General features: G+C 41.9%; 1 protein-coding gene across 2 annotated transcripts in view; it reads right to left on the reverse strand.

Moving 5' to 3' along the window:
• Positions 1 to 21,271, reverse strand: part of LOC122542905 (WD repeat-containing protein 62-like) — a 172,988-nt gene that overhangs the window by 60,675 nt on the left and 91,042 nt on the right. For both annotated transcript variants that reach the window (XM_043681047.1, XM_043681046.1), the window contains exons 18-21: positions 11,117 to 11,180; positions 10,200 to 10,322; positions 6,098 to 6,213; positions 1,718 to 1,782 (exon numbers count right to left, since the gene is read on the reverse strand). In XM_043681047.1, coding sequence (XP_043536982.1) covers positions 1,718 to 1,782; positions 6,098 to 6,213; positions 10,200 to 10,322; positions 11,117 to 11,180 — 368 coding nt within the window. The remainder of the gene's footprint in view (positions 1 to 1,717; positions 1,783 to 6,097; positions 6,214 to 10,199; positions 10,323 to 11,116; positions 11,181 to 21,271) is intronic.

Raw genomic sequence — 21,271 nt, forward strand, 5'->3', positions numbered from 1 at the left:
AGTTTGGCTAATTTAATGAGGGGCCGTTTATGGTGCCAGATAAAGGAGCTGAACCAACTGTTCAGTCTCCTGAGGGTTTGTTTATTGAAAATCAGGGGGAGCATCCGTATAGGGTATAGCAAACGAGGGAGAATATTCATCTTAATAAGCGCTATCCGACCCAACCATGAGACTGGAAGTGCCTCCCCATCTTTGGGGATCTTGTTTAATTTTTTCAAATAATTGAGTAAAATTAGCTTTGAACTGCCAATCCAGAACTGGAGTAATGAATATGCCCAAATACACAAAAACCCTTCTGTGACCACCTAAATGGGAATCTATAGTCAAGAGCCAACTCTTTCGTAAGACCACCCATAGGCATAGTCTCTGATTTAGCAAAATTAATCTTATACCCTGAAAAAGCACCAAATGCGTGAATGCATTGTATCAGGCAAGGCACTGAGACTGCTGAATTTGTCAAGAAAATTAGATCATCATCTGCATACAGCGAGATCTTATGTAATTTTGACCCCACTTCTGGAACTGATATATTGAGATCCCCACGAATGGCCTCTGCCAACGGTTCAATCACCAATGTAGAAAGTAATGGTGAAAGGGGACAGCCCTGCCGGATGCCCCTAGAAATATTAAAATTGCTTGATCGTACCCCGTTGGTAATGACTGCAGCGAGAGGTACACTGTAGAGAACCTTTACCCATCTTATGAAAAAATAAGTTTGACCTTAATGAGTTATTATACTTTAATTTTTTTTCAAATATTTGCCCTTTTCCTGGATTTTTCACAAGTATATTCTCACTATTTTTCAGTTCAGTTACTTAATCTCCTATCCCTACTGAAGGGCAGGGTTAATATATAAAAAGTGACCTCTACCAATGGCACAGTTTGCAAGTTAACCCACAGGACAGATATCAAAGTACCACAAAAGCAAGCAACAATTTTGGATTGTAATCTCTGCTCCCGTTTCCATGTTTTAAATCTTTGTCTGCTTTTGGTTTTATTCTCATTTGCATCCCTTTTTGCCTTCAGATGACAGTGGCTTATTACTGACCCATTCTCATCACCTCCAGACTTATGTTTTGAGTCTTCATTTGTCCCATCAATGCTTAAAGCAAGTTTGTACAAACGGGCAATTTAGCCTGGTTCAGAATAGATTTCTTTTTAAGAATCAAGCATTTGATGGCTCAGCAGGTAAATACTGTGTGCGAGGAATGAGTTCAGGACAAGTCACAACTCAAGTCCTGTTTAGAAAGCATTGCAGATGTCCTTGGTGCATCTCCAAACTCAGACTGGGAGGAAAAAATAGTCAGGAGGTTCAAGGTTTTCATCAGTATCTGGTGACCACTGCTGTATTAGATGAGTGCTAACACTTGGTTGTGTTCTGTTCAGCAAATAGCCTGATAACACACTGTCCACAACTGCAATGAAAGATGACTAACCAAAGTCACAACGTGACAGAAAATGACTGTGTGCAGATTTGCATGTTTATGAGTTCTTCAAACAAATGAGTAACAAGTAGTAACGTCCACCAATTGAACAGATTTTTTTGCTCCACTGTTCCTTTGCAAATGTACTTCAAAGAGAGGGAGAGATGACAAGTTACAATTTGGATCTGGGCTGGGATTGTGAGAAAAGTTGGGAAGTGGCAACTGGCTAGCATCCTCATTCCACATTAGTGTTCTTATTCCACATTAACATTTACCTCTCCCAAGAAACTTACCAGTCTTTTTGCCCACAGTGGAAGCTTCCCATTTGTCATCAGGAATATAGCATCTTCAGTCTTATCTGCAAGATTGTTTGGCAGCAATAAAAATGGTGAACAACAATTTTGCAGTATTTCTTGAGGGGAAAATTGGCTCATATATGGAACATGGGATAAGTTTTGGATGGTTCTAAGAACCAGCATCCATATGATATGAAGGTGATGAATGTTGCTTGACTGTAAATTTACATAAGTTCAAGATTCTACCTGCACCTGTTCTAGAATTTTGCACAGAATAAGAAAGCTTCATAGAGATTAGATTCCCTCCATAAAGATTAGATTCCCTACAGTGTTGAAAAAGGCCATTTGGCCCAACAAGTCTACACTGACCCTTCAAAGAGTAACCTGCTCAGACCCATTTCCCTTTGGCTAATGCACCTAAAACTACGGGCAATTTAGCATGGCCAATTCACCTGACCTGCACATCTTTGGCCTGTGGGAGGAAACCAGAGCACCCGGAAGACACCCATGCAGACATGGGGAGAATGTGCAAACTCCACACAGACAGTTGCCTGAGGCTGGAATTGAACCCAGGTCCCTGGCGCTGAGGCGGCAGTGCTAACATCTGAGCCATCGTGCTGCTCATAAAGAAGAAAGAATAGGATTCATATTAATGGTCAAATAAAATGAAAAGGATGCACATGGTAAAAATGCGATAATATATTGGAGCTACATTTCAGAACTGAAGGCAACTGGAAAAAAGATGTTGTTTGTGCTGAGGGGAAAAGGTGCACATGGAACAGAGCTTGAAGGTCGTAGACAAAAGGTAAAGTGAGCACAAATGGTAAAGTAGAGGATGGATATAAATGATGATTGGGCAGTAGTGGTATTCATGATAGGTATCAATGGCAGAAAATAGGTCTGCTTGGGTGATAGCAAACCTCTGCAAACTGGTGACGGTGGGGGCTTGGTGGTGTAGGGTGATCAAAATGGAGGACAGCGTTCACACTCTAATTGTTGAACTCAAAGATGAATCCTGCAGGCTGTAAAGTAACTAGGTGGAAAATGATTTGCTGCTCCCTATCTTGTGTAGGGTTTCATTGGAATATTGTAGCAGGCAGAGGAAAGAAATATTAGTATGAGAGTAAGATGGTGTATTGAAATGGCAAGTGACTGAAAAATCAGGATTACTTCTACAGAATGAGTGGAGGTATTCCGCAAAACAAAGCAATCACCTACCTGCATTTGGTGAAGCCAGTATCATGAACCACACTGAATACAGTCAATCCGTTTAAAAGTAAAACAAACAAATGACTGCTTCACCTGTAAGGTGTGTTTGAGGCCTTGGATAGTGAGGCAGTAGGAGGAAAAGGTCAAGTGTTATATCTTCTGCATTTGCACAGGAAACTGCCATAGTGGTGTGAAGAGGTGCTAGGAGTGACAGGGGACAGGCCGAAGTGCGTGGTGGGATAGGTCCCTGTAGAATGCTAATAAGGGACAAAGGAGTGCTTGGGTGCAGCATCTTGCTGGAGTTGGCAGAAATGGCACAAGATGATTATTTGATGTTGGAGGGGTGGAAAACAAGGCCAAGAGGAATCTTACCACTGCTTTGGCAGGGAAGGGATGAGGGCGGAATTGCAGGAAATACATCATACATGGCTGATGGCCCAGTCAGCCACGTTAGGAAGGTGTCCTCATTTGGGCAGGAGGAAAAACTTTTCAGAAGCCCTCTTGTGGAAACTGGCATAATGGAGAAGTAGAGAATGGAAATGGAAATGGAACAGAAGATGTAGGGAAGTGTAATCAAGGGAACTATAAGAGTAAAAAGACATTTTATTAAAACTTTTCATTTTGCACTGATCAAAACAATCCGCATAAATACCAATTTAAGGGGAAAACGTTTATATTGCATGAAGGGAAACGCTGATTGCTTGGCAAGTGGTCTCCAGTAGAGGTGACACCATGTATATTACAACAATTAATGATGACTGACAGTTGTCTGCCAGGCTTTGTTTAAATTTTAAACCAGTAGGTTGTCTGTGACTGTCGGGACGTTGCCCTGTAAAATGAACTGACAAATGGCTGTCACTTATTTTATCAAGTTAAAACAGGTAATAAATGTTCATTTTCTGTCTGTCTGCAAAGCAGGGTTTTGCAAGCATAGGCTAGTTAGGTCCAGGCAAACATACCCCTTTGCAAGCAGAAGAGGGGTATGTTTGAGATGTTCAGCCAGTCTTCAGGATGTATAGCTTTTTAATACAGCTTGGCAGTTAACTGTTAATAAATTATTAATTGTTGCATTCTCCATGGCATTGCATCTACCAATTAGGTTCTACATCCAAATCAATCAACACTCCTCACAGGCTACACAAAAGTGTTGTTTGTCTCCTTGAACTGTTATTCTTCTGAACTGTCCTCTTGAGAGCATGATGAATAGTTTCAACGTGCTTTCCCCACAACCCCCCATAATATTCACGATCTATATTACTAAGTACAAGATCAGGATATACTCAATTCCTGTATTTAAACTTGGTTTGAATGTAAGCATATTTACTCAGCTATCTTCTGCTAGATACTTGAAATTTTATATGAGCTGAAAATGTGTTGCTGGAAAAGCGCAGCAGGTCAGGCAGCATTCAGGGAACAGGAGAATCGACGTTTTGGGCATAAGCCCTTCTTCAGGAATGAGGAAAGTGTGTCCAGAAGGTAAGATAAAAGCTAGGGAGGAGGGACTTGGGGGAGGGGCATTGGAAATGCGATAGGTGGAAAGAGGTCAAGGTGAGGGTGATAGGTCAGACTGGGGTGGGGGCGGAGAGGCCAGGAAGAAGATTGCAGGTTAGGAAGGCGGTGCTGAGTTCGATGGATTTAACTGAGACAAGGTGGGGGGAGGGGAAATGAGGAAACTGGTGAAATCTGAGTTCATCCCTTGTGGTTAGAGGGTTCCTAGGCTGAAGATGAGGCGCTCTTCCTCCAACCGTCGTGTTGTTGTGGTCTGGCGATGGAGGAAACAAAGACCTGCATATCCTTGGTGGAGTGGGAGGGGGAGTTGAAGTGTTGAGCCACTTGAAATTTTATGCAAAGTAGTCAGCTACAGAATTTTTAAAAGATTCATTCAGGGATGAGGACTTCACTGGCTAGGCCAGCATTTATTGCCCATTCCTAATTGCCCAGAGGGCAGTTAAGAGTCAACCACATTGCTGTGGGTCTGGAGTCACATGTAGGTCAGACCAGGTAAGGATCGCAGTTTCTCTGAAGGACATTAGTGAACCAGGTGGGTTTTTTAAACAATTGACAATGGATTCATGGTCATCATTAGACTCTTAATTCCAGATTTTCGTTGAATTCAAATTCCACCATCTGCTGTTGTGGGATTTGAACCCGGGTCCCCAGAACATGACCTGGGTCTCTGGATCAACAGTCCAGTGAGGCCATCGCCTCCTTTATGGATAGCCATGTGAATATCACACTAACAAAAGCAGTGACAATAAAATTAGTATAAATGCAGAAGTTATGTTTATAAAACATATCTTTAACCTTATAAACTGTTGAATCTTTGGTCATCATTTACAGAAAGCTGCAAATCAATTGGTCACACACAAGTGGGCGGCACGGTGGCACAGCGGTTAGCACTGCTGCCTCACAGCGCCAGAGACCCGGGATCAATTCCCGCCTCAGGCGACTGACTGTGTGGAGTTTGCACATTCTCCCCATGTCTGCGTGGGTTTCCTCCGGGTGCTCCGGTTTCCTCCCACAATCCAAAGATGTGCAGGTCAGGTGAATTGGCCATGCTAAATTGCCCGTAGTGTTAGGTAAGGGGTAAATGTAGGGGTATGGGTGGGTTACGCTTTGGTGGGTCTGTGTGGACTTGTTGGGCCGAAGGGCCTGTTTCCACACGGTAATGTAATCTAATCTAATCTAAAAAAAAGACTCTCTGATTCAGAAGGTTCAAGTCTCACTCCAGAATGAGAGATGACCCTCCAGTACAGTACTGAGTGGGTTCTGTACTTTAAAGTATTGACTTCTGTATGAGAAATTAAAGAGAAGCTCTCACTGCTTCTAAGTTGAATACAAAAAAATGCATAACAGAAGTTTCAACAGCAGAGGACTTATTCCCAGTGCCACTGTTAATATTGAACCATTAACCAGCAATATGAAAATAGATTGGTCATTATCATACTGCTATTTTTGGGATTAATTGTGTTTCTTATTCACAACAATTTAAAAGTTCAAAATTGGCATTTTGCGATGTCTGGTCATTATAAAAGCTGCGATACAAAACTAAAAACTCTTGTTTTCTTTAAAAAGCCACTGATATAAAACCACTGAGGTTTTGAATTTTTGAGGTCTATTTCATCCATCTAACGTGTTGTACAGTATATGCAAAACAGCAGCTCCTACCTTGGTCCATGGGCTCTTTTAAAGGTGTTTGGAGAGACACATCCTCCACATCATCCTCACTTGTATCATCTTCCTGATCCTCTGAAGCTACCTTTTGCACCATAAAAGTCTCTCTCCTAAAGTAATTGCAGAACAGTTACTAAATTCCGCAAGTAAAGCTCTTCATTCCATGTTGAAAATCTTCAAATTTTTGCATTTTCTAGTCTCATCATCAATCCAATATGATAAAATTTTACACTACAGAAGGAGGCCATTTGACCCATCAAATGTGTACCTGAATCTCAAAAGGTCTACACAGCTAGTCCCACTCTCCAGCTCTATCTCCATAGCCCTCAAACTTCTTCACTTTCAAATATATATCCAGCTGTCTTTCAAAGCCTATGGAATCTCCCTGGCAGCATATTCCAAACTCTAACAACTGAGTAAAGACTTTTCCCTCATTCCACTCCTAATTCTCTTGCTGACAACTTTGAAGTAGTGACCTTTAGGTACTGATATACCAACCTGTGGAAACAGAATATCTTTTTTTGCCCTGTCAAAATTGCTCATAATTTTTAATATCTCAAATAGATCAGCTCTTAACCTTCTCTGCTCCAAGGAGAATAAGCCCAATCTCTCCAATATTTCCTTGTATCTAACATCCTTCATTCCTGGTATCATTCAGTAAATCTCCTTTGAATTCTCTCCATATCTTTAACATTCTTTCACACAATTAAGGTGCCCAGAATTGAACACAATGCTCCAAATGTGGTTTGATCAATGATTTGCAGATGTGTAACATCACTGCCTTGCTTTTATATTCTATGCTTCTATTTATACACCAAAGGATATACAAGCCTTACCAACAGTTTCATCTTGCCTGGGCACCTTCAGAGACTCATGTACATGAAGTCATAGGTCCCCCTGCTCCTGTACTCTCCTCAAATTGATACTAATAAGTGTACAGTCTCTCAATATTCTAATTTTCCAAAATGCATTACCTCACATTTATCTGCATTGAATTTCATTTGCCAAGTGCCTGCCCATTTGGCCAATTTGTTAATGCCCCTCTGAAGTTGCTCGGCATCATCCTCAATTCACTATTCTCCCTAGCTTCACATTATTTGCAAATTTAGAGACTTTGCCCTCAACATCCATCTTCAAATTGGTTTATATAAACAATGTTAGGGTTACAAAAGCGTACCATAAGGTTTGGAGCTGTGTCCCTTGCTGTTTGCAAACATTCATTTATAATTATTTAATGTAAGAGGCTTGATCAGCAAGTTTGCAGATGACGTGGAGATAAATAGTGAGGAGAAACGCCTTACGACACGATGATGGGTAAGAACAGTGGTAAATGGGATTTAAGCCAGAAAAGTACAAGGGGATGCATTTTGGGAGGACTAACAAAGCAAGGGAGTACTTAATGAATGGTAGTACCTATGATGTACAGAGGATCAGAGGGACCTTGCTGTGCGAGCCCACAAATCCTTGAAGGCAAAAGATGGACAAGGTGGCACATAGGATACTTACCTTCATTAGTTGAGGCATTTAATATAAGACCAGGGAGGAGACGAAATTTTAGTCATATCAGTTATCAGTTAGGCCACAGGTGGAGTATGGTATGCAGTTCTAGTTGCCACATTATTGGAAGGATGTGATTGCACTAGAGAAGGTACACAGAAGATTCAGCAGGATCCCGTTAGGACTGTAGTGATTCCACAAAGAGAGGTTGAGTTTTGAAGTGCACAAAATTATGAGGGTCTTCCTAAGTAGATAGGAAGAAACATTTCCCATTGGTAGAGGGGTCAATAACCAGGAGACACAGATTTAAAGGGTAAGGGATAGGAAGCTTCAAGAGGATTGAAGGATGTTTTGTTCACCCAGAGAGTGGTGGTTATCTAGAACTCTCTGCTTGAAGTGGGGTTTGAGGTAGGAACCATCACAACATTTAAGCATTTAGATAAACACTTAAAACATCATAGCATACAAAGCTATTGGCCAAGTGCTCGAAAATGGGGCTAAAGTAGATAGGTCTTGCTTGATAACTGGAGCAAACTTAGGAGGCTGCAAAACTCCTCAACTCTGGACATGCCATAAAAAAAGCTTTAAACTATTCCAATGTATAACTGTAGGCACGCATGGAGCTGCAGACTATAGTTTGGAGAAAATCAAAGCATTGAGTGCACAGCCATTTTCTGATCCAACTCAGACAGGTGTGGCTCAGAGGTTAACACTTTTAGTTGTCATTCTCCAAAGAACTGAAAATAAAACCAAGACTGTCATTCTAATGTTTGTTCTGCAAAGGTTCAGTCTTTAAAACTAGACATTAAACTGACACATCATCTGTCTTTTTGGGTGGAAACAAGAAATCCCATTGTATAATTACAAAGAGGAGAAGAGTTCCTTCCAGTGTTTTGCCAATGTTTATCTCTCAATCATCACAAACAGGTTAATTAGGAAATATCATAATTGTTTGTGGGAGCTTGCACATTTTAAAACATTCACTTGTGGGATGAGTGTCACTTGGCTAGCATTTTCATTGCCCATTCTTAGTTATCCTCTTAAGGTGGTGGTGAGCTACCTTCTTGAACTGCTGCAGTCCACGTGCTGTAGGTAGATCCACAATGCCCTTGTGGAAATTCCAGGATTTTGGCTTATCAAAGGAACAGCAATGTATTTCTAAATCAGGATGATGACTGGCTCAGACGAAAATTCACAAATGGTGGGGTTTCAATGTTGCATCAGTTGCCCTTAGTTTTCTAGAGGATAGTGATCATGGCTTGGAAGATGCTGTCTAAGAATCTTTGGTGAATTGCTGCAGTGCATCTTGTAGATTCTATACAGATACGATTGAGCATCAATGGTAAAGGGAATGGATGTTTGTGGCAATTGTGCTAAAGGGCTACTTTGTTCTGGATCAGGCCAAACTTTTCAGTGTTGTTGGAGCTGCACTTATCCAGTCTACTGGCAAGTGTTCCATCACACTCCTGAATAGAACGTTATAGATAGTGGACAGACTTTGGGGAGTCAGAATGTGAGTTACTCACTGCAGTATTCTTAGCCTCTGATATTGATAATGGGGTATCAGTGTTGGTAATGCCATTGAATGTCAAAGGCAAGTGGTTAAGTGTGTCCTATTGGAGAGGGCCATTACCAGCATTTGTGTGGCACAAATGTTACTTGCTGTTTTTTGATCCAAACCAGGATATTGTCCAAGTCTTGCTGCATCTGAACATACACTGTTCAGTAAGAGGGGTTGCGAATGGTGCCGAACATTGTGCAAATCATTAGTGAACATAGTCAGCTCTGGTCTTGTATCAGAGAGAAGGTCATTGATGAAGCAGCTGAATCTGGTTGGACACTCCACAAGGAGCTCCTGCATTTCAATGCCTAAGCTTTAGAAGTATTCAATTGACTGTAAAGCACCTTGGGACATCCTGAGATACTAAAAGGCACTATGTGAGTTGACATTTTTTACTTCTACCACCAAGATGTGCTTGGACTTGTACTTATGAATACATGGGTGCAAAGATGGGATAACCTCAATTCTTATATTGCAGGCGAAAATTGCTCTTCTCACATCAAGTCCCTTGTGTAGACCTTGAAATGAATACGATGAATTTAGAAGTGGACTCAGCAGCTATGTTTTCCATCCAATTTAAACTGCTACAATGAGGGCATCACAAAATTTCAAGTATTACAACAAATCAATGGGTGGCAAGATAGCAATGGCATTGTGACAAACCAAAATAGAACATTTAGGTTTCTAGGCCTCGCACTTGAATGCCCTCAAGTCTAGGAGGCAACCGTGTAATCAGAATGAAGTGCATCAAGACTTATTTGGAATTGGCGATAAGAGAGGGAAGCAAAAAATTAAGTTATTATAGGCCCAGTCTCACTTCAAAAGTTAAATCACAACAATATCTACAGTTACTTGGGAATCTGTTGTATTACCAATCATCTACACAGTTGAGGATTGGATTACCAAAATTTGATCTTTGAATAACTCCTTTAGAAATAATAAGGAATTATAATTTTAAAAATTTGGAAGGCTGCCTGACCTTCTAAATTTCAGTACCTGAGATATCCTGCAAGTCAACTGCAGTTTCATCTAACATACCTGATTGGTGCAGATGTCTTGGTTGGTGGAGTCTTATCCTTTTTAGCAATCTGTTTAATTTCAGAAAGACGATGTCTCATACAATTTGTCAATTGAGTGTCCAAGCGCCATATGAATATGCAGCTGTGGGTTACAAAATATGTTTGGAGAAACTTGAATATTCAGTATTAAGTTGTACATTTACTATTTAGTTAATCAAAGAAAGTTTCTGAAGGGTCACTGGACCCGAAATGTCAACTTTAATTTCTCATGCTGCCTAAGCTGCTGAGGTTTTCCAGCAATTTCTATTTTTGTTACTATTTAACAATATTGCACTTAGACCCGAAAGTGACTTGTTAGGCAGTTACATAATAAGCTAGTTTCTTGCATAGAATTTTTACAGAAAACAATTATTTTACGGAAAACTGAACTTATTATAAACCCTGAGCAAAGAATACATTTAGCAGCTGAAGGTTAGAAGAAATGAGAGTAAAGAGTACAGAAATTGTGGTAACAGTCATGGTAAATGAGAAAAGCCCACATGGTAACAGCACTTCATAAATCATTACGACTGAGCCAGTCATTCAGTGATTGAAGAAACACAGAAAGAGAGCATGTCCCTTCGATTTAAAAATGACCAAAATTAGACCACACTGACAGACTGGGATTTATCATTTAATTTTTCTTGCAAAGAAAATGAGGATTGGTGGTTCCTCAGCCATAATGGAAACCATTTTCGTGTCTGATGATTGTATGTTGGGCTCCTATGTCTAGCATACTCAGTGTCAAGTCGAAGAAATTACACATGGTACACACTCTTGGAACATTGGTCTGCGAAACTAGGGCTTTTCAATAGCCATTTATTTACAAACAAAACATCCTGCGCTCAAATTTTCCCCCACAAGTACATACCATAGAGTCCAATAGTAAGCACTCACCTGTCTCCAGAGACTGTGATGAGATACTTGCAATCATTTGTAAACTTCATGCCAGTTACAATTTCTATGGTTCAAAACAAAAGAAAACATTTGCAAATTATTTGTACAATTTTTGCACTGTCTGCAATTATTACTAAATTCAAAATCATTCTAAATCACATGCAACAAAGATCCATTGCAGAAATTCACAAATTACTCCTTGAATTTGATCTGTTTTCAATCCAATCTATCAGATTCAAAGTCACAATCTTTCTAAGTACCTGATGACCCACCTGAAGGAGCGGCGCTCTGAAAGCTAGTGCCTCCAAATAAACCTGTTGGACTATATCCTGGTGTTGTGTGATTTTTAACTTTCTAAGTATAGGTTGACAAGAAGACATCACAATTTTGGATCTGGACTTTTAACACTTGAGCAATGCTAGAATTCTCAGTACAGTACATGTGAAATAAAATTTTAAAAAACTGTCAACTAATGTAGCTGGTAGTGATTTTTCTCGATAAGCAGTTTGTAAAAGCTAAACTGAATCATCAATCAAATCCAACACAAAACCTCAAGTCAGGTTATCTTCCAAATGTATCCTTTGCCTGCTCCCAAGGATCATAACCAGTGCGACACCTAATCCCTTGGAATGAGGCCAGTCAAGTGGTTGAATTATCCACAGCCAAGTTGTATAAAATCATACCTGATACTGAGCACATAAAAAAGGTAGTACCAAAGTTGACTGTGGTTCACATATGTTTGCACTCGAGGTCACTGGCATTAAACAATTCAAAATACATTGCTAGATGAAACATTTGATTATTTTGTGCTGTTAAGCTCACAAGACTTCTTGGACGGGTTTTGGGGGGTGGGAGGGGTGCGGGTGATTTTGGACGGGTTGGGGTCGGATGGGGTGGAAGGGGCGGGAAGGAAGGGGGGGGACGGTGTTGTATGGGGTTGGGGGGAGGTTGGGTGGGAGCAGTGTCGGGTGGGGATGGGGGGGCACGTGCATGGTGTGCTGCTGCCTAGTCTCCTGAACGGGGACTTAACAGAAAACCCTGAGCCCCAGAAGAAAGGCATTGAATCAATTAACCGAATAATCAATTATCCGAATGAAACAGTGCCCACCCATCTCGTTTGGATAATAGCAGTTCCTCTGTATAGAAGTTTCAGGTGTGATTGGGGAGGGTGGTGGGGAAGCAGTGTAGACATTACATTATTGATAAAGAACATAAATCGCTGAGGCCATCTGGGTAAAGATTTTTTAAAAAGTAATAGCTTTACTGGGGGTTATACTACCAGCCTTGCAGAAGTCAGAGGGAGATGGAGGAGCAGATATGTAGGCAAGTCACAAAGAGGCGCAAGAGGAATAGGGTCATGGTAGTAGGGGATTTCAACTTTACTAACATTAAGTGGTATTGCTTTTGCGTGAAAAGATTAGAAGGAGTGGAATTTTTAAAGTGTATACAGGACAGCTTTTTGTGCCAGGACATGTTTGTCCTGCTCGAGACAGGACAGTGCGACACCTAACCCCATGGAATGAAGCCAGTCAAGTGGTTGAATTATCAACAGCCAAGCACTTTGAGCATAGCAACCATAATTCTAAGCTTCAAAGTGTTTATGGAGAGGAATGAGGATAGTGCAAAAGCCAAGGGTCAAAACTGGAGGAAGATCAATTTTAAAATCATTTGACAGGATCCGGCAAACAGACTTGACAGACTGGTAAGACTACATTTGGAAAGTGGGAGTCTTTTAAAAGTAGTATACTGAGAGTTCGCAAGAACTGGGGGCAGGAGTAGGCCACCTGGCCTCTCGAGCCTACTCCATCATTCAATAAAATCATGGATGATCTTTTCGTGGCCTCAGCCCCACTTACCTGCTCTCTCACCCTTAATTCCTTTACTGTTCAAACAATAATCTTAGCTTTAAAAACATTTACTGAGGAAGTCTTAACCATTTCATTGGGCAGGAAATTCCATAGATTCACAACCTTCTGGGTGAACAAGTTCCTTCTCAATTCAGTCCTAAATCTGCTCCCCCTAATTTTGAGGCTATGCACTCTTGTCCGAGTTTCACCCACCATTGGAAACATCCTCTCTACTTCTATCCTGTCTATTCCCTTCATAATTCAATATGTTCCCATAAGTTCCCCTCTCATTCTTCAAAATTCCAATGAATATAATCCCAGTCTACTCAGTCTCTCCTCATAAACCAATCCCCTCAACTCTGTAATCAACCTAGTGGATCTCCTTTGCACCCCCTCTAGTGCCAGTACATCCCTTCTCAAGTAAGGAGCCCAAAACTGCACACAGTACTCCAAATGTGGCTTCACCAACACCCTATTCAGCTGCAACATAACCTCTCTGCTTTAAACTCAATCCCTTCAGCAATGGAGGACCAACTTCTATTTGCCTTAATTACTTGTTGTGCCTGCAGACCAATCTTCTGCGATTCAAGCACAAGGACACTCCAGTCCCTCTACACAGCAGCATGCTGCAATTTCTTACCATTCAAGTAATTGTCCTTTTTACTATTATTCCTACCAAAATGGATGACTTCACATTTATTAACATTGTACTCTATTTGCCAGGCCTTTGCCCACTCAAACTATCTATGCCTCTTTGCAAAGTTTTAGAGTCCTCAGCACACTTTGGTCTACCACTCATCTTCGTGTCACCCAACTCCAAACATCTATGTAAATTGTGAATAACTTTGGACCCCAACACTGATCCCCGAGGTACACAACTAGTCACTGATTGGCAACCAGAATAGCATTAATTTATTCCCACTCTTTACTTCCTGTTGGTTACCCAATCCTCTGTCCATGCCAATACATTGCCCATAATGCCTTGCATGTTTATCTTAAGCAGCAGCCTTTTGTGCAGCACCTTGTCCAAAGCCTTTTGGAAATCTAGACACACCACATCCACTCAGTCCCGATTGTCTACCGTGTTGTAATGTCTTCATAGAATTCCAAAAGATTAGTTAAACATGACCCACCCTTCATGAACCCATGCTGCATCTGCCCAACAGGACAATTTCTATCTAGATGCCTTGCTATTTCTTCCTTCATAATCGACTTAAGTATTTTCCCCATTACAGAAGTTAAGCTCACTGGTCTGTAATTCCCCAACTTTTGTCTACATACCTTTTTAAACAGTGGCGTATCATTTGCTGTTTTCCAGTCTGCTGGAACTGCCCTAGAGTCCAGTGAATTTTTACAAATAACAACAAGTGCATTTGCTATTTCTCCCACCACTTCTTTTAGCACCCTGGGATGTATTCCATCAGGGCTAGGAGACTTGTCTACTTTTAGCTCTATTTGCTTGCCCAACACAACCTCTGTTGTGATAATGAAAGGGCCAGATATTCCTCCAAGAGTGAAGGGCAAAGACAGCAAGTCTAGGGAAACCTGGATGTCAAGAGTTTGAAGAAGAAAATGGAAGAAGCATGTGATAGGTATAGAGCACTAATAAAAGGGGAGGCCCTTCAGAATTATAGCAGGTGCAGGGGATGCTTAAAAGAAGAGAAATTGAGAGGGCCAAGGTGAGACCATGAAATATCTTTGGCAGATAGGATTAAAGGAAACCCTAAGGCATTTTATAAGTAGATTAAGAGCAAGAGGTTGACCAGAGAAAGAGCAGGGCCTACTTGAGACCAAAGGGGCAATCTGTGTGTGGAGCCAGGAGGACATGAGTGAGATCTTAAATATATATATTTCTCATCTACATTCACAAAGGAGAAAGACATTGCAGCTGGAGATTTCAATTGGGACAGTGAGATTCTACAGCATGTTAAGATTAATAAGGAGGAACTTTTAGATGTTTTAGTAGGCACGCAGGTGCATATATCCCTTGGGCCTGATGAGATTCATCCCATGCTATTACATAAAGCAAGGGAGGAGATTGCCAGAGGCCTGGCAGAGATGTTTACTCTTTTGCTGGTTATAGGTGAAGTGTCAGATGACTGAAGGATATCCAATGCAATTCCTTTGTTCAAGATGGGCAGTAGGCCAATTAATTACAGACTCTAATTAGTCTGATGTCAGTGGTAGGAAAGTTATTTGAAAATATTGAAGGACAGAATTAATCGACACTTGGAAAGGCAAGGATTGACCAGGGACAGTCCGCATAGATTTATTTCACGGACGAATTTCATTGAGTCTTTTTTTGAAAAGTTGACAAAATATATTGATGAGTGTAGTGCAGTTGAAGTGGTTTACATAGTCTTCAGTAAGGTCTTTGCACGGTCCCACATGGAAGGCTGGTCCGAAAGGTAAGAGCCCCATGAAATCCAAGGCAAGTTGGGAGATTAGATCCAGTACAGGCTTGCTAATAAGTGGTAAAAGGTGGTGGTGGAGGGTTGTTTTCATAATTGGAAGTCTGTGAGCAGTGGTATACCATAGTGATTGGTGCTCGGATCCTTGGTGTTTGTTAAGTATATGAAGGAACTTGTTGCAAATGTAGAAGGCACAATGGCACAAAAATTGGTGGGGTTCTTGATTGGTGAGGAGGATTGTCTCAAGCTACAGTCTGATATTGATCAGCTGGTCAACTGGGCACAGCCATGACAAATGAAATTTAATCCTGATGTGAGGGATGATGCATTTTGCGAGGTTTAATAAGGGAAGGAGATACACAATGAATGGTTCTAAGAAACAAAGGGACCTTTTCGTACAAGTCCATTGGTCCCTGGAAGTTTCAGCACAGATAGAAAGAATTATGAAAGCAGCATATAGGATGCTTGCCTTCATTAGCAGCAGAGAAGTCTTGTTACAACTTTATAAACCATTTGTTAGACCACAGATGGAATATTGAGTGCAGTTCTGGTCACCACACTATCAGAAGAATGTGATTGCACTGGAGAGGATGCAAAGCAAGTTCACCAGGATGTTGTCTGGGATGGAAAGTCTCAGTTATGAGACACTGGATAGACTAGGTTTGTTTTCTCTGGAGCAGAGCATGTAATCAGATTCAAATGTACAAAATTATGAGAGGCATTGACAAGGTAGGTAGTGACAATCTTTTCCCCACCAAGGTAGATGTGTCTAAGACCAGAGGGCATAAGTTTAAAAGGTGAGAAGTAGGTGGTTTAGAGGAGATCTTAAGAAAAGATATTTCATGCAGATGGAAAGCATTGCCCGAGATACTAGTGGAGGCAACATTTAAGCAGCACCTGGATGAGCACTTAAAATACCAAGGCATAATAGGCTATGGTCCAAGTGCAGGAAAATTGAATTAGTATAGTTTGGTGTTTGTTGGTCAGCTTAAACTTGGTGGGTTGAAGTGCCCATTTCTATGTTGTATGACACTAAAAATATATCCTGTAAGAAAGGAGAATTCTAGGAAGGGATAAGTCAGCTATGGAGGTTAAGGGTAGCTTTCAAACTGACATACAATATAGCAAATATTCCAGTAACCCAGAGAATTGGGAAATTTTTAAGCATGAAAAGATAACCAAAACAAAAAGATAGAAGACAACCTTTGAGGGTAAACTTGCAAGTAATATCAGGACAGATAACAAGACTTTTGTTTTATATATATAAAGGAGGGAAATGCACCAAAGTGGAATTAGGCCACTTATAAAAGGCTGGGGAAATAATAATAGGGAAATTTGGTGGCATGGTGGCTCAGTGGTTAGCACTGCTGCCTCACAGCACCAGGGTCCCAGGTTCAACTCCAGCCTCAGGTGACTGTCTGTGTGGAGTTTGCACATTCTCCTAGTGTCTGCGTGGGTTTCCTCCTGATGCTCCAGTTTCCTCCACCAGTCCAAAGATGCGCAGGTCAGGTGAATTGGCCATGCTAAATTCCCCATAGTGTTAGGTCAATTAGTCAGAGGGAAATGGGTCTAAGTGGGTTACTCTTCAGAGGGTCACTCTTCAGAGGGTCAGTGTGGACTGATTGTGGAAACAGGCCTTTCAGCCCACTGTAGGGAATCTAATCTAAAAAAAAGGCAGAGGAGTTGAATAAACACTTTGCAGCAATCTTCATAGCAGAAGACAGTAATTCCTAAATTTTAGCATTCCTAAGATACTAAATAAATCAATGGGCAAAGGAGGAAAGGTAATAAATGCAATAACGATCAGTCGAGAAAAAGTGCTGGGGAAACGAATGGAGCTGAAAGATGATCGGTCTCCTGGACCTGATGAGATGCACTGTAGGATATTAAAAGTAGCAGCTACAGAGATCTCGTGGATGCACTGAGGGTAATCTCCTAAGAATCCTTTGATTCTGGAAAAGTCTGAAAGGGTCGGAAAACTGCCAATGCAATAACTTTTTATAAAATCATAAGATGACAAAAATGTCTGACTATAAAGCAGTGAGCTTAACATTAGTCATTGGGGAAATGTTAGTATGTATTATAAAATGTATAATAGTCAAGCGTTAGAAATGCACAATCTGATCGATCAGTGTCAGCTTTACAAAGGTGAAATAAAGCGTGATAAATTTATTAGGAGTTCTTTCTGGAGATAACAAGATCAATGGAGAGGAAAATAGCAGATGTGATATGTTTGGACTTCCAGAAGACATACGATAAAGTACCCCACATTAGGCTATTTAATAAAGATAACAGCCTCTGGTGTTACAGGTTATATATCATCATGGATAGAGGATGAATAGAAGACTGAGTTGGGTTAAGGAGAACATTTTCAGGATGGAGTCCTGTAATGAGTATAGTACCACAGGATCAATGCCAATACCACAGTTATTTACAAAACATATTAATGATTTAGAAGAAGAAAGTGAATGTACCATGATCACTGGGAGATGATGGCCTTGTGGAATTATCACTGGACAGAGATAATGTTCTGGGGACCCAGGTTCAAACCCTACCATAACAGATGGTAGAATTTAAGTTCAATAAAAATCTGAAATTAAGAGTCTAATAAATCCATTGTCTATTGTTGGGAAAAGTTAGTGATATCGTTTAGGGAGGGAAACTGCCATCCTTACCAGGTCTGGCCTACTTGTGATTCCAAATCCACAGTAATGTGGTTGACTCTTAACTGCCCTCTGGGCAACTGGCGATGGAGAAAGACTGCAGAACCCTACAAGATTGGAGGGATTTGGGAGTCCTCATACATAAATCAACAAAATGCTAGCATACAAGTTCAGGAGGCAATGGAATGTTTTCATTTTAAAGGGAATTAAATCTTAAAATGGGGAGGTTTTCCTAAATCCAGATAAGACACCAATCAGATCACAGCTGAAGACTGCAGAGAGTTTTGATCCCCATACACAAAGATATACGGGCATTGAAAGCAATTCATGATAAGGTTCAGGATAAAGGACTGTCTGATGAGGAGAGGTTGAATATGTGAGAAGCAAGAAGAATGAGAGGCAACTTTACTGAAACATACAAGATTCTTGAGATTTGACAGGTTAAAATGTGGAAACGTTGCTTCCCCTTGTGGGGTTTCAGAAGGCATAAACTCTCAGTTAGGAGTCACCATATAAAACACACTAGAGGAGAAATGTCTTCTAAGAGGATAGTGAAACAGTATATAGACTGGGTCATTAGGTACGTTCAAGGCAGAGACATAAATGTTTAATCTGCAAGAGAATCAAGGATTGTGGGGACAAGGCATGAAAATGAATTGGCAGATTATTAGATCAGCCGTGATCATATTGAAAGGCTGAGCATGTTTGATGGAGTGAATAACCTGCTTCTGCTCCGAGACCGTACGATCTTAAATTGAGGTGGGCAAAGGGACAACAGACACGAGTATCTGCCTATGGCATTGATTAAAAACATTCTAGCAATTCATTGACACCTAGAAATAGGGTATATGAACAAGTGATGAGGATCAGAGACTGTTCCTCAACAGGTGATCTTCATAGGCAGCAGTTCTCGTCAGCATCTAACTTCTCCAGAAGAGGCCCTTCAGCACATCGAATCTGCATTGATCAGTCTGCACTAATTCCATTATCCAGCACTTGGCTAAAAGTGCTGACGAGGTCCAGGACCTGCATGTCCTTAACAGAGTGGGAGGGGGAGTTGAAGTGTTCAGCCACATGGTGGGGTTGGTGGGTGCGGGTGTCCCAGAGGTGTTCTTGGAAACGATCCGCAAGGTGTCCTGTCTCCCCATGTAAACGAGACCACACCAGGTGCAATGGATGCAGTAGATGACATTGGGAGAGGTGCAGGTGAATTTCTGACTGATGTGGAAGGATCCCTTGGGGCCTTGGACGGAGGTGAGGGGAGTGGTGTGGGCACAGGTTTTGCACTTCATGCAGTGGCACGGAAAGGTGCCAGGAGTGGGGTGTGGGCTGGTGGTTGGGGAGGTTGGACCTGACGAAGGAGTCGCGGAGGGAATGGTCTTTTCGGAATGCTGATAGTGGTGGGGTCATCCTCCACACGGACCTCAACATCAAAGCATCATCCTCTGCCACTACTGCCACCTCTAAATGGACCCCAACATCAGAGTATCATTCCCCACCACTTCCGCCACCTCCAAACAGACCCCACCAGAGATATATTTCCCTCTCTACCCCCATCAGCATTCCGAAAAGACCATTCCCTCCGCAACTCCCTCATTAGGTCCATACCCTCCCATCAGCCCACACCCCACTCCTGGCATCTTTCCGTACCACCGTAGCAAGTGCAAAACCGGTGAGAAAACCACTCCCCTCACCTCCGTCCAAGGCCCCAAGAGATCCTTCCATGTCTCAGAAATTCACCTATACCTCTCCCAATGTCATCTACTGCATCCATTGCACCCGGTGTGGTCTTCTCTACGTGGGGAGACAGGCTGCCTACTTGCGGATCGTTTCAGAGAACATCTCTGGGACACTCGCTCACACCAACCCCACCACCCCATGGCAGATCACTTCAACTCCCCCTCCCACTCTGTCAAGGACATGCAGATGCTAAGCCTCCTCCAGTGCCAAACCATCACCACCCGACACCTGGAGGAGGAACACCATATTCTGCCTTGGGAGTTGTAACCACACGGGGTAAATATGGATTTCACTAGCTTCCTCATTTCCCCTTCCCCCACATATCCCATATCCAGATTGGCACGGCCCTCCAGACCCATCCATCACTGCCTCCTCTGACCTTTCACCTTCTCTCTCACCTATCGCTTTCCCAGCTACCTCCCCCCAACCCCACCCTCCTCCCATTTATCTCTCAGCTCTGACCCACAAGCCTCATTCCTGATGAACGTCTTATGCCCAAAACGTTGATTCTCCTGCTCCTTGGATGCTGCCTGACCAGCTGTGCTTTTCCATCACCCACCATCTCAATTCTGATCTCCAGCATCTGCAGTCCTCACTTTCTCCTAACAAATGAAATTTAACCCTGATCATGTGAAGTGATGCACTTTGGAAAAATTAGCAAGACGTGGGAGTACTAATCACTGAAGACAGCAGATTAAAATGATGGTTAAGTAGACATAGGACACTTACTTTTATCAGTTGTCACACAGATTTTAAGATCAAGGAGGTTATGTTGGAACTGCACAAAATTTTGGTGAGACCACATTTGGAGTACTTTGTGCACCTCCTGTTGCCACACTGTAAGAGGATATATTTGCACTGGAGAGGCTGCATATTGTCTCAGTTGGATTGTTTTAGCTCAAAGATGTTGTACAGTTTCAGGTTGCTTTCTTTGGAGCAAAGAAGGTTGGGGAGGGAACTTGATTGAGGTGTGCATAGGGCTTTGTGGGGTGGCATGGTGGCTCAGATATTAGCACTGCTGCCTCACAGCACCAGGGACCTGGGTTCAATTCCTGCCTCGGGTGACTAGGTATGTAGAGTTTGCACATTCTCCCAGTGTCTGTGTGGGTTTCCTCTGGGTGCTTCGGTTTCCTCCCACAGTCAGTGTGCAGGTCAGGTGAATTGGCCATGGTAAATTGCCCATAGTGTCAGGTGCCTTAGTCAGAGGTAAATAGAGGGCAGGAGAATGGGTCTGGGTGGGTTACTCTTCGGAGGGTCGGTTACTCTTCGGAGGGTCGGTGTGGACTTGTTGGGCTGAAGGGTCTTTTTCCATACTGCAGGGATTCTAATCTTCTAATATTATGAAGGTCATGGACAGGATAGGTGGGAAGCTGTTGTTTACCTTTGTTGAACGGTCAATGCCAAGAGGGCATAACTTTTAAGGTGAAGGGCAGGAGGTTTAGAGGGGATTTGAGCAAATTTTTTTTTATCCAGGGGTTGGTGGGAATATGGAAT

Source organism: Chiloscyllium plagiosum, chromosome 41 (assembly GCF_004010195.1).
Source record: "Chiloscyllium plagiosum isolate BGI_BamShark_2017 chromosome 41, ASM401019v2, whole genome shotgun sequence".
In the NCBI taxonomy this organism is placed as follows: domain Eukaryota; kingdom Metazoa; phylum Chordata; class Chondrichthyes; order Orectolobiformes; family Hemiscylliidae; genus Chiloscyllium; species Chiloscyllium plagiosum.